Source organism: Myotis lucifugus, unplaced genomic scaffold, assembly GCF_000147115.1.
Source record: "Myotis lucifugus unplaced genomic scaffold, Myoluc2.0 scaffold_160, whole genome shotgun sequence".
NCBI lineage: Eukaryota > Metazoa > Chordata > Mammalia > Chiroptera > Vespertilionidae > Myotis > Myotis lucifugus.
In genome coordinates this window covers 69,509-82,986 of record NW_005871208.1, presented here as the reverse complement: position 1 = coordinate 82,986, position 13,478 = coordinate 69,509, and the positions used below count along the sequence as shown (strand labels likewise).

The 13,478-nt window shown below is 41.5% G+C and overlaps 1 protein-coding gene across 5 annotated transcripts in view; it reads left to right on the top strand.

Annotated features, from left to right (window-relative positions):
• TFCP2 (transcription factor CP2) overlaps nt 1-13,478 on the top strand; it is a 47,000-nt gene that overhangs the window by 14,534 nt on the left and 18,988 nt on the right. For all 5 annotated transcript variants that reach the window (XM_023759693.1, XM_014461724.2, XM_006095653.3 and 2 more), the window contains exons 2-4: nt 6,956-7,107; nt 11,711-11,787; nt 13,018-13,123. In XM_023759693.1, coding sequence (XP_023615461.1) covers nt 6,956-7,107; nt 11,711-11,787; nt 13,018-13,123 — 335 coding nt within the window. The remainder of the gene's footprint in view (nt 1-6,955; nt 7,108-11,710; nt 11,788-13,017; nt 13,124-13,478) is intronic.

Genomic DNA, 13,478 nt, shown 5'->3' with positions numbered 1-13,478 from the left:
TAAGTCTTTTGGATTTGGTATATACAGGTTTAGCATGCCCAGATGTCATCTGTGCCTTGTTTTGTCATGGCAAATACACAAAAGTAGAAATGAAATTTTAAAAGATATAAACAGGTTCATAAGCCAGTTGGTCTAGCCCATATACAGACTGGAAGGGAGAGAGATAGAGAGTTAGAAACATCGATGAGAGAGAAACATAGATCAGCCGCCTCCTGCACATCCCCAGTAGGGCAACCCAGGTACATGCCCTTGACCGGAATCGAACCCGGGACCCCTCAGTCCGCAGGCCGACGCTCTATCCACTGAGCCAAACCGGTTTCGGCAGAAATGAAATTTTAAAAGATATAAACAGGTACATAAGCCAGTTGGTCTAGCCCATATACAGACTTTTGTAGTTATCAATTGGTTGCTGCCTTCTGTAGCAGATGCTATGTCATATACTTTGGACTATAATAGCGGTGAACTAGTGTATTTCCTGAATACTATTACGTATTAGTATTTTCTAATAATATATAGGATCCCTAGGCATATCCCAACACAGCTTTTAAGACCTTAACAGGCTCAAAATATTTAGGTCCTTTTATTTTTTAAATTTAATTAATTAATTTAAAAATATTTTTATTGATTTCAGAGTGGAAGGGGGAGAGAGACAGGAACATCAATGTTGAGAGGGAATCATTGATCAGCTGCCTCTTGCATGCCCCCTACTTGGGATTGAGTCCCTAACCTGGGCATGTGGTCTAGCCTGGAATCAAACCGTGACCTCCTGCTTTGTAGGTTGGCTGGGCTATTTTTTTGATTTTGAGAGCATGTTTATTAAAGCTGGGGACAGTGAAACAAGGAAGGGCTTAGTATAGAAGAAGCAACAGGAGAGAGACTAGGTGGGGCTGATTTTACTCTCTAGAAATGTTAAGGGAAAGAAATGAGCCAAGTCAGGGCTGCTTTGGCTCACTGGAAAGTCAGAAGAAAGGGGGCGTTGGAGACAGGTTCAGGGGGTTAGCCTGGGACGAGCTGCCACTACCCAGTGCTCCCCTGGTTGGCGAGGACCCTTACAGCTTAGTAGATGCACCCCTCTTCCTTCCTCTCTGTAAAAAAAAAATCAATAAAATATAAAAAAAAAAATAAAGAGGACTCTTTCAACCCTGAACTGGGAATTGAATATCCCTATAGAGTGGACCCAACAAGACTTCTTTGCTTCAGACCAACATCCTGCACACCCCACACTGGGGATGGAGCCCCCATCCCAGGCATGTGACCGGGAGTCGAACCATGACCTCCTGGTTCAGAGGCTGACACTCCACTGCTCAGCCATGCCAGCTGGGCCAGATGGTGGTTTTCATGAAAGCTGATATCAGCATTTTTGGTAACCATATCACACTGTTTATCTCATTGAAATCGATTTTTTTTAAAGCCCTAGTCCAGCAGTTCTCAACCTGTGGGTTGCGACCCCTTTGGCAGGGGTCGCCTAAGACCATCCTGCATATCAGATATTTACATTACGATTCATAACAGTAGCAACATTACAGTTATGAAGTAGCAACGAACATAATTTTATGGTTGGGTCACAACATGAGGAACTGTATTTAAAGGGCCAGAAGGTTGAGAACCACTGCGGGCCTAGTCTTTCTTACATATATTGGATCACTTTGCTGTTTTTAGTTTAAAGTGTATGGCTTAATATTTATCCTTATTAAATCTTATCCTGTTAGATTTAGCCTCCTGTTCCAGCCAATTAGAATTATTTTAAAAGTTGATTCTATCATATAGGATATTTGCTTTTCCATCCCAGATTCCTGTGATTTGCATATTTGGTCATCATCCTTTTCAGTGTCCTTATCAAGTCATTTATTTGTTTAAAATGTTGCAGGGGACGAGTTTCTCTGGGGTCTTGTGGAATACTGTACCTCCTAGTTTATCTGCACTCTTTAGGTACAGTTGTATAGTTATCTGTAAAGCCACTTAACTGTAAAAAATTCATATTTTTCACCTTGAACAGAGATAACAGGAGAGGCTTTATTTTATACATTGCTAAAATCCAGAAATATTTATGTTTCCAGCATTCCCTGGTCAAATCATATAAAAAGGGAATATGAGTTTGTTTGCTTATGGCTCCTAGTGATCCCCAATGCCCTGCCTAAATACTCAAACTATTCTTTTAATAATCTCTTAGTCTTGCCCAGATTTCATGTCAGATCACTCTGGTTAAGGTAGGGAGACTATACTTGCCTCATTTTAAAAATTACTACTACTACAGGAAAGATAGGAGAAAAACAGGAATTGAGATGTTTTTTGTCTCTGCTTCATATTAACTAGTAATATGCCATTTACATCAAAGAGCGGACCTGTGCTTCTCTTACCTTTATTGCAAGTCTCAGCGCATTGTGGGTTTCAGCTGAAGCTTGCTTCTTATTTATGTCAGTACCACTTAAAAAATAGTTCCTTTCCTTTTGGATGTATTTTTACTGTGCACCCCCTTCTAATTCTGAGTTGATTGGTGAGCTTTTTGTCTAGTCTTTGTAGACACCTCCAAACCTCTCCCCCTGCCATCTCAGATAATGTGAAATTGGCAGAACTTCATTTTTGAGAACCTCAATCTTGTGTTCCCTTTTAGTACCTCACATCCATGGGCTTGGGTCCTGTCTTCACTTTTGAAGCCTATTCTTTAAAAAGCTAGGAATCACATCTGCCGTGTTCCTTGTTCTTCCTGTCTATTTGGCTGGGTTGCTTTCTTTTTCTTTTTCTTTTTTTATATATATTTATTTTAACCAGTTAGTGTGGGTTGCTTTCTTTTGAGGCTCCCACCACGTCCTCTTTTCTGATCAGTTTCTTCTTGGTCAAATTAGGTTCAGAATATAATTCTACTTATTTCTTATGTCTTCTGGGTGGTAGAATAATTAGCAAGGCAATTTTAAAAATTATATGTGCTGCTTTTTAGTTTAATGAGATTTTTCACTAGATGTTCAGCTAGCAGAAATCTTTTATCACTTTGTGACAGCAGACTCTTAACCAAGAAAGTAAGATAATTTCACCATTACTCAGTAGTCAGGACATCTCACTGGCTTCATATTAAAACTTGCAGGGCATCTCTCTTTCCCACAAATCCAGGGAAATCAGTTATTTTCTCTCCTCTTTAAAGATGTTATGACCAGTTATTTTTAAAAAATGTCTTATCCAGCATTTGTTGGTGTTCTTTTTAAAAATATTTTTTTTATTGATTTTTGAGAAAAAAAATCAATAAAAAAGATTGATTTGTTATCCCACGTATTTATGGATTCATTGGTTGATTCTTGTATGTGCCCTGATCAGGGATCAACCTAACAACCTTGGCATATCCAGACAATGCTCTAACCAGCTCAGCTCCCTAGCCAGGGCCTTTATGACCAGTTATTTACTGGATTTTTTTTTTCTTTTGAAGCTGACCTCAGAATAGAATGTAGTATCTTCAATTCTTGCCCTTTTACATTATAACTGATATAGTGATACTAAAGGCCCAGTGCACGAACTTGTGCACCTTGAAAGGAACTGTGGGCCGCGAGGCTGTGGTAGGCACAGGGGCGGGTCTCGGCCCATCCTCCGTGCCCCTGCCAGGCCCCTCCCACCGCAGCCCCAGGTCCCCTGTCTGCCTGCAGCCCCGCTCCCACCTGCCGCCGCTCCCATGCACTGATGGTGCTGGCCCCGCTGATGGCGCTGAACGATTGGGGCTGGCGCCATCAGTGGGTGCGAGCCGTGGCTGCTGCTCCAATCACCCCTCAGGAGCAGGGGGAAGTGGAGAAGCCCTCAGGGGCAATTAGGGCTGGCAGCCGCGACTCGCACCTGCTGATGGCGCAGAGCGAATGGGATGGTGCCGGGCACCAGCAGTGGATGCGAGCCGTGGCTCCGGCACTGGCTGCAGGTGCAAGCAGGGCTGGTGCTAGCAGTTTGTGTGAGTGGCGGCTCCAGCACCAGCAGCAGGTGCGAGCGCTGGGCAGGACCATGGCGCATGGAAGCAAAGAATTTTCAGTAACCACCAGAGGCTCGCCCCAATGACAGCGACTGGCGCCCTGCCTTGGTGTGGTGCCCCTGCTCACCTGCTCCACCATCTGGCCACGGCTGATGCCTGCCATGTTCCACGCATGCCCCCTGGTGGTCAGCACACGTCATAGCGACCGGTTGTTTGGTTGTTCTGCCGTTCGGTCTATTTGCATATTAGCCTTTTATTATATAGGATTGGCATGTTTTCAAATATTTTCATCATGGTGAAATGAAGGTTATAAAATAGAGAAGTTAGGAGCTCATGACATCTTACTGTCCCCAGTTAGTTTCTAATTTCCTTAGATGCTATGGACACCTGTCTGCTTGCCTCTCTTACTCAAGATAGAGCTCATCCAACCTCTCCCTTTCTATGCTGTAGGATCTTTTTAGAAGAGGGCATTCCACAGCTGGTAGGCCTGAGGGAGAAAATTAAACCATAGTTGTGAATTAGTAGAGACTATTCAGAGAAGGGTAATGTATATCAGAAGCAGCTCTTCAGGGAATCCCAGTTACTTACAGGGAAGATCATTGTTATAATGATTTCTGCTATGCCTCTACTCCCAGGTATGGATTTCCACTTGCGATGCATATTTTAAAAATATACAGTACTTAGCCCTTGCTGGTGTGGCTCAGTTGGTAGGAGTGTTGTCCTATACACCAAAAGGTGGGGAGTTCGTTTGATTCCTGGTCAGGGTACATACCCAGGTTGTGGGTTCAATCCCCTGTCAGGATGCATGCAGGAGGCAACTGATCAATGTTTCATTCTCACATCGATATTTCGCTCTCACTCTTTATCTCCCTCCCTCCCACCCCCTTTCCCTTCCTCTCTCTAAAAATTAATTTTAAAAAATTTAAATATATATATATATTCAGTTTATCTTTTTAACAGTAAGATTTCTGTATCCTTATCCTCGATTAGAGGTACTATGAGATGTTGAGAATTCCAAAATGATTACAGTGTATTAGGGCTGAGTATTTGGGACAATGCAAATAAACAAAAATATAAATCATACCAACAAATATCTATCTATCTATATCTATCTATCTATCTATCTATCTATCTATCTATCTATATAAAAGGCTAATATGCAAAGTGTCCCCTTGGGAGTTTGACCAGGAGCCTGGGAGTTCAATCACTCGCTTGCTGTGACATGCTCTGACCACCAGGGGGTGGCACAGAACGAAGGAAGGCCCTGGCCGGCAGCTGGAAGGAAGGCCTCGGCTGGCAGCTGAAAGGCCCCGATCAGCCTTGATCACCGGCCAGACCTAGGGACTCTACCCATGCACAAATTTTGTGCACCAGGCCTCTAGTTTACTAATAAGCACATAAAAAAGTTATTCCTTCAAATTGCATATGTTTCACTGAATGAATTAAATACATGAAGGAATCAGAGAATATAATAAAATGCCAAATTATGCATTGTTAGCAACTATTATACATTGTTAGAGTCTACCAGAGTGGGTTTTCCTAATCTGTACTCAACTTACCTCTGAGAAGGAGGAGACTTCTCTGTATTTCCAAAATTGTTTCTCGTTGAATTTGTTATTGTTGTGGTATAAGCAGGGCCTGGAACTGTAGTTACTGGTGACCTTTAGCCTCCACCTATAGGAATGTGGAATTGAATGATACTCTTGTCCCCACAGCAGAGTAAAAGAAATTCAGTGTACCAAGAACATGAGTAATTCAGATATATTTGAGGTTTTTAGATCCTAAATCCTCTGATGAGAAAACATAGTTTTATGTATTGAGTTTGGCTGTACTATTTTGAGTTAATTTTAGGGGTAACTTTAGAATCAATTTTAGAATTCCAGCTTCAAATGATAGTCCTTTGCTTAGTCATGAGGGATTAGGTGTAATACCACATTATATTGAGAAGTCTCGGAACTGTTGCTATATATTAACCTTGCTAGGCACTGACATTTGAGAAGGAAGAAAAACACTCTACATTCCTAAAGGCTGAGCTGTTGCTCTGTTGCAAAATCTTATTTTCCTTGATTCCTGGTCATCTTCACTAGCCCTTCCCTTCAAGGAATCATCAAATGTGATGTACTTAAGGATGTATAGCACCCTGGCCCAGTAGTTCAGTTGGTTAGCTCAGTTGGTTAGAGCATTGTCCTGATACGCCAAGGTTGTGAATTTGATCCCCGGTAAGGGCACATGCAAGAAACAGCCACTCTCCCCGCCTCCTCCACCTCTCTCAAATCAATCATTTTTTTAAAAATTTAGAAAAAAATAATGTATGGCAATAAAATCTCCCAAAGACTAACATCTTTTATTGCTCTGTAATAAAAGGAATATGTGCGTGTCCTCTCTCTCTCTCTCTCTCTCTCTCTCTGTAAATATCTAATAACTGCGAGTGCTCCTAAGTGACCAACAGGTGGGTAGCATATACCAAGTATATGCTGGACAAAGGGATGATTCATGTCCTGGGTGGGACAGAGCAGGACAGCGTGAGATTTCATCACACTACTCAGAATGGTTTGCAACTTGAAATTTAGGAATTGGTTATTTCTGAAATTTCCCATTTAATGTTTTCAGGCTGCATGTGACTGAAACTGTGGATAAAGGGGGACTGCTCAATAAAGATACTGCAGTTGTTGCATTTCAGAGAACAGATATATTACTGAGTGGCCTAAATTGTGATTTTGGAACTCTACATACGATTTTCAGAGCCCTTTTAGAAACACCTGTCTATGTTCCCTAGAAACACAGTCTGGGCATTTAGGTGGTTTTAACAGTGAATATCTGTCATTACTCACATTGTTGTGGTCAGGGGGATATCACAGCTGGTAATCTGAACTGAATAGTTGGGAAGAAACTCCAAAGAAGTGAGTAATATTTATGGTTTGCCAAAGCAACTTGCAGTTAAATTGCTTCCACAATAAATCTGCTCTTGCACCTTTGTCAGATGTTAACAAAAGTCATTTATGTGTTTTATTTCAGTGATGTCCTTGCCTTGCCCATTTTTAAGCAAGAAGAGTCAAGTCTGCCTCCTGATAATGAGAATAAAATCCTACCTTTTCAGTATGTGCTTTGTGCTGCCACCTCTCCAGCAGTGAAACTCCACGATGAAACCCTGACATATCTCAATCAAGGTTAGATGCGTCCTTGTTCGTTAGTATTACTGCAGACCTGCTGAATTCATGACATTTAATTAGGTGCACTTTATGTAAACAGTGCACCTTTTGGCCCAGCCCGTGTGCTCAGTGGTTGAGCGTCGACCCATCAACCAGGAGGTTGAGGTTCGGTTCCTGGTCAGGCTACATGCCTGGAGTTTCGGGCTCAATGCCAAGTGGAAGGTTGGGAGGGGGAGGCCGATCGGTGATTCTCTCTCCCTCTCCCTTCATCTCTCTGAAATTCATATAAACATTTTTTTAAAGTGCATCTTTCTAGTGTAGACTGTCAAAATCCAAGGCTTACTTCAGATATTTGAGTTTTTATGTCATGTGTGATATATATTAATAGCTTCTTCTGTCTGTGTGCCCATTTTCAGTTTCCATCTCCCTCTTTTTTCTAATCCATGTTCCCTGAACATCCTCATTGGTTACTATTTGAGAAGAGTTACCCCACTCAGCATTATTGTTTATCAGTTGTATGGCCTTGGACAAGGTGCATAAACTTTTTTTTTCTTTATTGATTAAAGTATTACATATGTGTCCTTATCTCCCCCATTGCTCCCCACCCCAACCCCACTCGTGCCCTCACCCCCCTAGTGTCTGTGTCCATTGGTGATGCTTATATGCATGCATACAGATCCTTTAGTTGATCTCTTCCCCTTCCCCCACCCTCCCCTGCCTTTCCTCTGAGGTTTGACGGTCTGATGGATGCTTCTCTGTCTCTGGATCTGTTTTTGTTCATCAGTTTATGTTGTTCATTATATTCTACAAATGAGTGAGATCATGTGATATTTATCTTTCTCCAACTGACTTATTTCGCTTAGCATAATGCTCTCCAGGTCCATCCATGCTGTTGCAAATAGTAGGAGTTCCTTCCTTTGTACAGCAGCATAGTATTCCATTGTGTAGATGTACCACAGTTTTCTAATCCACTCTTCTGCTGATGGGCACTTAGGCTGTTTCCAAATCTTAGCGATTGTAAATTGTGCTACTATGAACATAGGGGTGCATATATCCTTTCTGATTGGTGTTTCTCGTTTCTTGGGATATATTCCTAGAAGTGGGATCACTGGGTCAAATGGGAGTTCCATTTTTAGTTTTTTGAGGAAACTCCATACTGTTTTCCACAGTGGCTGCACCAGTCTGCATTTCCACCAGCAGTGCACGAGGGTTCCTTTTTCTCCACATCCTCGCCAGCACTTGTCATTTGTTGATTTGTTGATGTTAGCCATTCTGACAGGTGTGAGATGGTACCTCGTTGTCGTTTTGATTTGCATCTTTGAGCATGTTTTCATATGTCTCTTGGCCTTCTGTATGTCCTCTTTCGAAAAGTATCTATTTAGGTCTGTTTCCCATTTTTTGATTGAGTTGTTTATCTTCCTTTTGTTAAGTTGTATGTGTTCCCTGTAAATGTTGGAGAGTAAACCTTTATCGGAGATAACATTGGCAAATATGTTCTCCCATGCAGTGGGCTTTCTTGTTTTGCTGATGGTTTCTTTTGCTGTGCAGAAGCTTTTTATTTTGATGTAGTCCCATTTGTTTATTTTCTCTTTAGTTTCCATTGCCCTAGGAGCTGTATTGGTGAAAATATTGTTTCGGCATATGTCTGAGATTTTGCTGCCTGTGGATTCCTCTTAGATTTTTATGGTTTCCCATCTGACATTTAAGTCCTTTATCCATTTTGAGTTCATTTTTGTGTATGGTGTAAGTTGGTGGTCTAGTTTCATTTTTTGGGGGGTATATCTGTCCAATTTTCCCAACACCATTTATGGAAGAGACTGTCTTGACTCCATTGTATGCTCTTGCCTCCTTTGTCAAATATTAATTGAGCATAGTGGTTTGGGTCGATTTCTGGGTTCTCTATTCTATTCCATTGGTCTATATGTCTGTTCCTGTGCCAGTACCAGGCAGTTTTGAGAACAGTGGCTTTGTAATATTTAGCTTGATATCTGGTATTGAGATCCCTCCTACTTTGTTCTTCTTTCTCAGGATTGCTGCAGCTATTCGGGGTCTTTTTTTATTCCAGATGAATTTTTGGAGAGTTTGTTCTAGGTCTGTGAAATATGCCATTGGTATTTTAATGGGGAGTGCATTGAATCTATAGATTGCTTTGGGTAGTATTTACATTTTAATGATGTTGATTCTACCAATCCATGAACACGGTATGTTCTTCCATCTGTTTATGTCTTCCTCTATCTCTTTTTTCAGTGTCCTGTAGTTTTCTGAGTAGAGGTCTTTTACCTCCTTAGTTGTTTATTCCTAGGTCTCTTAATTTTTTTGGTGCAATAGTATATGGGATTGTTTTTTTAATCTTCCTTTCTGTAAGTTCACTATTAGTGTATAAAAATGCCATAGATTTCTGGGCATAAATTTTGTATCCTGCTACATTGCCGAATTCATTTATTAGATCTAGTAGTTTTTTTATGGAGTCTTTGGGGTTTTGTATGTATAATATCATGTCATCTGCGAATAATGACAGTTTTACTTCTTCTTTTCCAATTTGGATACCTTTCATTTCTTCTTCTTGTCTAATTGCTATGGCTAGCACTTCCAGTACTGTGTTGAACAGGAGTGGTGAGAGTGGGCATCCCTGTCTTGTTCCTGTTCTTAGGTGAAATGGTTTTAGTTTTTGCCCATTGAGTATGATGTTGGCTGTAGGTTTGACATATAAGGCTTTTATTATGTTGAGGTATGATCCCTCTATTCCCACTTTGCTGAGGGAAAAAAAGAAAGGGTGTTGGATTTTTTTAAAAATATATTTTATTGATTTTTCACAGAGCGGAAGGGAGAGGGATAGAGAGTCAGAAACATCAATGAGAGAGGAACATCGATCAGCTGCCTCCTGCACACCCCCACTGGGGATGTGCCCGCAACCAAGGTACATGCCCTTAACGGGAATCGAACCTGGGACCCCTCAGTCCGCAGGCCGACGCTTTATCCACTGAGTTAAACCGGTTAGGGCAAGGGTGTTGGATTTTGTCAAATTTTGTCAAATGCTTTTTCTGCATCAATTGATATGACTATGTTTGACTAAAACATATGATATGACTAAAACATAAACTTATCTGTAAAAATGGGATTGATAATACCTTAGAGAGAGTTGGGTAAATTAAATGATACAATGCATGAAAACATTTAGCACTGTGCCTAGCATATAGTAAAGGATTGTAGTTGTTTTTACTAATACTATAATATTATATTTTTATGTATTCAACCAACTGAATTTTATTCCTTTTTTTTTTGTCTCTAATTTATGAAAATTCCTGCTTTTAACAATTACGTGTCATACATCCATAAACAAGATACTGTGGGGGATACAAACTTTCATAAGATTCTATCAGTAGCCCTGACCGGTTTGGCTCAGTGGATAGAGCGTCGGCCTGCGGACTGAAGGGTCCCGGGTTCGATTCTGGTCAAGGGCATGTACCTTGGTTGCAGGCACATCCCCAGTAGGGGGTGTGCAGGAGGCAGCTGATCGATGTTTCTTTCTCATTGATGTTTCTAATTCCCTATCCCTCTCCCTTCTTAAAAAAAAGAAAAAGAAAACAAAATTCTATCTGTACTCTCTCAAGATAGACAGGTTGTTACTAAGTTTTACTTTGTCCTTAAGTGATTGGAAACCCTTCTTTTTCTGTAGTGTGTCACTTCTAGATGATGCTGGCAATAATGCGACAATGATGATGATAGCTTACAGTCATAGATTCATTAAGTGCCAGGCCTTGTTTTACATGCTTTATATGTATTAAGGCATTTAATCCTCTCAACAGCCCTGTGAGATGAATTACTAAATATTCCTGTTTTGAGGCTGAGGCAAAGATTAAGAAATTTGAAAAGGACACACAATGGAAGAACCAGGTTTTAAACCCAGGAAATAGCTTGGCTTCCAGCTACATTAAATTGAGGAAAGGGACCAGGGCTTACATATGTTTTTATCCCACACAGAATCTAACATTACTTTCAAAGCTCCAAAAATGTTGCTAAAATGCCTTTTTTTGGAAGTAGGAGTGTGTAGAAAGAGGAATCTTTAATCAGTCAGTAATTCCAAATCACGATCTGAGAGAGGAATACTCCTCAAGGTATTGCAAGGGCAGTGGTGTATACATTCACGCATGGACCATTTTCTAGCTGCTCCAACACTAGAGCTTATTCTAGATACTTGGATCCGACTTTGGGCCCCTCAATTTACCTGCAGGAAAACTGTTGGGGGAGGGGGAGAGCCGCCACAGCCTATAGTGTCATGGGAGTAAGGGGTTTCTCATCTCATTCCTCTTACAGCACACAGGCACCAGCTCCCTCTGGGTGCCCTCAGGTCCACTGAGCATCCACTTCTTCCCTGAGCCTCCTGCCTGAGTCTGGACGCCTGGATGTGTCTGACAGTTCTTTCCCCCACCCCCAGGACTCACGTCCGTCAGCCCACCCAACAAAAGCGCGGTGGCCCCATACATTAGATTCTTCAGAGAACACTGCTCTCCTAAAATTCAACTTCCTGCTGCCACAATGGACCTCTCAACTGAATTTTTTCTTTCTGAATTTTGGAACATTAATTATGATGAATATAATACGTAGTTACTTTTTCTTCCAGGACAGTCTTATGAAATCCGAATGCTAGACAACAGGAAACTTGGAGAACTTCCAGAAATTAATGGCAAGTTGGTGAAGGTAAAAGAAAATGAATAAACATCCTTTATAGTGACTCTTTGTAATATTATTTTGCTTCCATAAAAGCCTTGGTGATATCTTACCTGCTACAGTTTGCTGGCAGGATGTGGGGTCAGAGTGAGCCCCTCTATTCACATAGATTTTTCAGAGCTGCAGAAGGCTTACCACTCCATGGCAGGAGAGTTTCGCTGCTCAGTGAAATTCTTTTCGGATGGAATACAGTAACATCCTTGAGATCTTGAGAGAAGTTCCCCCGTCTCTTTGGCTACTTTGTCTTTTTGTAAGGAAAACAGAAGCTAGTGTTGACAAATAGCAGTTTTCTTTGTCTAGACCAGAGGTTCTCAACCTGTGGGTCGCGACCCCTTTGGCGGTTGAACGACCCTTTCACAGGGGTCGCCTAAGACCATCCTGCATATCAGATGTTTACATTACGATTCATAACAGTAGCAACATTACAGTTATGAAGTAGCAACAAAAATAATTTTATGGTTGGGTCACAACATGAGGAACTGTATTAAAGGGCCAGAAGGTTGAGAACCACTGGTCTAGACCACACAAAATACCAACTTCTGTGCATGGGCCACGAAGTTTCAATCGCACTGTACATGCGCACCCACACGTGGTATTTTGTGGAAGAGCCACACTCAAGGGGCCAAAGAACCGCATGTGGCTCTCGAGCCGCAGTTTGCCAACCACTGGTCTAGACTGATGGTAATGAATTCACAGTACAATTGGGACAGAGGAGTTTGGGCAGCAGCTGTAAAAGGTCATAAGAAGGATATTAATAGGCACCTCCGAAAAGTAAGCGTAATAAAAGTAAAGTTGACGGAAATAGCTGCTGCCTACTCTGTGTTTATATGGCGGATTAGCAAGCAAGGGCCTTGGTGAGTTTTTGATATACATCTGAAGAGCCAAGCCGAATATTACATGATAGCAGTAGGGGCATGTAGAAATCCTTCTGATATGAGTCCTTTATGCTTAGTTACCATCAGAACTGATGTTTCAGCAAATATGAACTGGTTCATTGTAAAGATTACACCTGAGCAATTATAAAATTTACCTTGAATTAGAGCTTGGTATGGTGTGGGTCTTAGAGTGAAATAGGTCTTAAGAAAAACAATTTTAGGTTGTATCTAGAAACCAACTGGGGGTGACTCCTGCAATTTTTTGTTTGCCAGCATTAATTTTAAAGGAATCCTATTATCATTTGATTTTGTTGCTTCCTTTTAGAGTATATTCCGTGTAGTGTTCCATGACAGACGGTTACAATACACTGAACACCAGCAGCTGGAGGGCTGGAGGTGGAACCGACCTGGAGATAGAATTCTTGACATTGGTGAGTTAAGAGAACCTATTCCCAGGAAAGACCTATATACTATGGCCTGAGAATTGGTGTTCTTTACTTGAGCTTACTTTAATTGAAAATGCTTCAGGGGCTCAATTACATGTACTTGGAAGTGGTTATCTACACTAATAAAAGACAAACATGCAAATTGACCATACCTCTGCTATGCCTTAAGCCACGCCCACCAGCCAATCAGAGCGACTATATGCAAATTAACCCAACCAAGATGGCAGCCAGCAGCCACGGAGCTGGAGCAAGCAGGAGGCTTGGTTGCCCCAATGATGGAGGAAGCCAAGCTTCCCGCCTGCCGCGCTGGCTCTGAGCTCCACTCAAACAACAAAGTTTC